We start from the raw sequence: 3,155 nt of genomic DNA on the forward strand, positions 1-3,155 counted from the left end.
ATTTAGCCTATTTAGTTTACCTCCCTCACCTGTGTCTAGTTAATTATCCTCGTTTGTCTATGTATTTAAGTTGCTCCTTCACAATCGCTCTTGGTCCGGTCACCGTTATACTATTTGTGTTTTCCCTTGCCATTATGCCCATTGTTTGAGTTGTTTATTAAACTAAGAGTTTTGGACTTTACCTGATATTTCCTTTGCCTTGCTTCTCAACACAACTTGTGACAGTATTTCAATTTCAATATTTGTTATTTTAAAATGAAAAATAATCGCCACTCTTTTTTTTGTTTTTTAATACCCGATTCTAAAAGGAAAATGAAATGACCAAAAGATACACAGACCCACTTTAAAGTTTAATGTTCAAGAATCAGAATTGCTCAGACTGTTATGAATATCAAGATGTAAGCTCAAACATAAAAACAAAAAGTATAAAAAAACTATGTTGCTATGGTAAATGCTTTTGGAAACACAATGAAGCTAAAGCCACAAGTCTACCAATGCTTCATTTCAAATTTCAGGACATTATCTTTAAAACTTAATTTTATGAAACATTTTCTAAAACCATGTCATGTCTGTTTTTAGAGAAGGCTAATAAAAGGCTAATAAAATTGGCTATGTTTACATGCACAATTTTTGGTTCAATCGGACTGAATTAATTCTGATTGATGAATCTGAATGTAGTGTTTACATGAACGCTAAATAAAGTGATCGGGTTGATGTGGGCGTTCATATATCACAAGCTTCAAATCGGAATTGATTTTTTTTTTGACATTCGCACACTGCACAAATATAGAATTTCTCACTGTTTGCACATAATAACCACTCTCCTACATGGTTTCTTTATTTGTTTTTAACAGCAGAATTCATATTTATCCATTTATGGATAAATATACATAGAAACCGCTGTGCCGTGCTGCTTATATTTATCCCAAAACGGGTTGCCTGTGGATGAGAATCCAAAACAAGGACTGGTGGGAGGTTGTCCTGCTCCACTTCACAGTTGCCGAGTGAAAGGAGAGTTTTATACTGACAGGACACGCATTTATACAACGCTCGTTCCGCGCGTCTTACGTCATTACGCTTATTTCTCCATCATTGCACATGCGCAGTCCTTTCAGTTTCGGGGTTCAATCCGATCGAGTGTTTACATGCGCTCTCAATCATATTAGAAAAGGAATAAACCACCCCCTTCAATCCGATCGAAATGTAATTCCCATTGAGTTCAGTCGGATCGATTAAGGTGCTTACATGAAGGCTTTTCAGTCAGATTGAGCCGTCAATCCCATTACAAATGGATTATTTGGTTGCATGTAAACATAGCCATTGATTTATGGCCCCCTGTAAGCTCTCCTGCATGCTGTTACCTCATGTCTGGCGTGGCGAACTGCCCCATTCATGATTCTATTGTTCTCACTCAATGAGCCTTTCACACCTCCCTCCGCCAGGTATGACACATAATCCTCATTATTCTTTATCATTATTATTTTGTTTTTATTCAGCCATTAGTAGCCTTTATTCTGGCATTACAAGGTTTACCAAGCCTCATCACTTCAATCCCAGTAAACATTTACCCAACTATTATCAAAAGTATTTCTAAATAAATACAACAAAACATGGCAACAGTAACTAAGGAGGGCGGGTCTTTGCGAATGGTCAATTGAGTGTGTAACGGCCACCTGTGGATAGATATTGTTCCTTTAACTTTAATGTTTTATGCAAGCGGCAACCTCCCGCTCTCTCTCGTGAAGCCAACACGGAAGTGACTTAAACTGTAATTCATCGACTGGCCGCTAGAGGCTGGCTGCAAAAGAGAGTCAGTCCCATAGACTCCCCATGTTAAAATGCCAAACTTTACAGCAGAAAAAAACATGTTTACAGCCTGGTTCAAAAAATTAGTTTGGTCTATACAGCTAATTTTGCCCTTGATGACAACTGTGAGGGGGGTGAATTTTTTATAACTCATCTGTTTAAATTATATTAAGCCTTAAAGTTCTGGTCACAGTTCCTTTGCATGAGTCTAGTCAAGCCACAGTTGATAGGAAGAACAACTGTGACTTGACTAGACTCATAACTGAGTCTAGTCAAGTCACAACTGATATTCATGAGTCTAGTCAAGTCACAGTTGTTCTTCCTGAGTCTAGTCAAGTCACAACTGATATTCATGAGTCTAGTCAAGTCACAACTGATATTCATGGGTCTAGTCAAATCACAGTCGATTGTCATGAGTCCGGTCAGGTTACAATTCATTATCATGAGTCAAGTCTAGTCACAGCTGATCTTCTTGAGTCGAGTCTAATCACAGTTGATCATCACGAGTCTATTCAAGTCACAGTTCATGATCATGAGTCTAGTCTAGTCACAGTTGTTCATCCTGAGTTCGGTCGAGTCACAACTGATTGTCATGAGGCAAGTCAGGTCACAGTTGATCTTCCTCAGTCCAGTCAAGTCTCAGCTGATCTGCCAGAGCCTCATCATGTCTCAGCTGTTCATCCAGAGCCTCGTCACGTCTCAACTGTTCGTTCAGAGTCACGTCACGCCTCAGTTATTCATCCAGAATCTCGTTGCATCACAGCTGATCATCCAGAGTCATGTCACGTCCTGTCTGTCACACCCAGATTCTCAAGGTCAGCCCTTCGGTATCCCAGTCTGGTAGCCAGTGTGAGGGATACCCCGCTGGTGTCTGCACGCACCGCTGGTATCCCCAAAATCACTCACTCTTACTCATCTATTCATGAACTCATTCCCCTGTCTGCAGCACTTCCCATATGGGGGGGTTGCTTTATGGTGTATCTGGGCCGCGTACTCCACCGCTGATTTGCTAGAAGCAGCGGCATCGGCTATGACATCTCCAGAGGTGGAGGCTTACGCTGCAGAACCTCACGAGGTAGCGATGTTCACTGCTGTGCTCCCAGAGGCCATGGTGTCCACTGTAGTCTCTTCAGAGGTGGCGGCACAGGCTGCAGAACCTCCCGAGATGGCGACACTTGCCTCAGTTCCTTGCGTGGTGGAGGCGTCCAGCAACGCACCTTTTGCCTGTCCTGTTCCGGCCAAGGAGGCCGTCTATGAACTCTCTGTCTGTCTTGCTCCGGCCAAGGAGGCCGTCTACGAACTCTCTGCCTGTTCTGTTCCGGCCAAGGAGGCCGTCTACGAACTCTCTG

General features: G+C 42.2%; 1 protein-coding gene across 1 annotated transcript in view; it reads left to right on the forward strand.

The window, feature by feature from the left end:
* Window positions 1–2,836: 2,836 nt before the first annotated feature.
* The window catches only part of LOC107589079 (eukaryotic translation initiation factor 5-like), a 34,170-nt gene continuing 33,851 nt past the window's right edge, over window positions 2,837–3,155 (forward strand). The window contains exon 1 of the mRNA XM_016277409.1: window positions 2,837–2,881. Coding sequence (XP_016132895.1) covers window positions 2,837–2,881 — 45 coding nt within the window. The remainder of the gene's footprint in view (window positions 2,882–3,155) is intronic.

The sequence above is a fragment of the Sinocyclocheilus grahami genome, unplaced genomic scaffold (genome assembly GCF_001515645.1).
Source record: "Sinocyclocheilus grahami isolate Dianchi unplaced genomic scaffold, SAMN03320097.WGS_v1.1 scaffold111.1, whole genome shotgun sequence".
Taxonomy (NCBI): domain Eukaryota; kingdom Metazoa; phylum Chordata; class Actinopteri; order Cypriniformes; family Cyprinidae; genus Sinocyclocheilus; species Sinocyclocheilus grahami.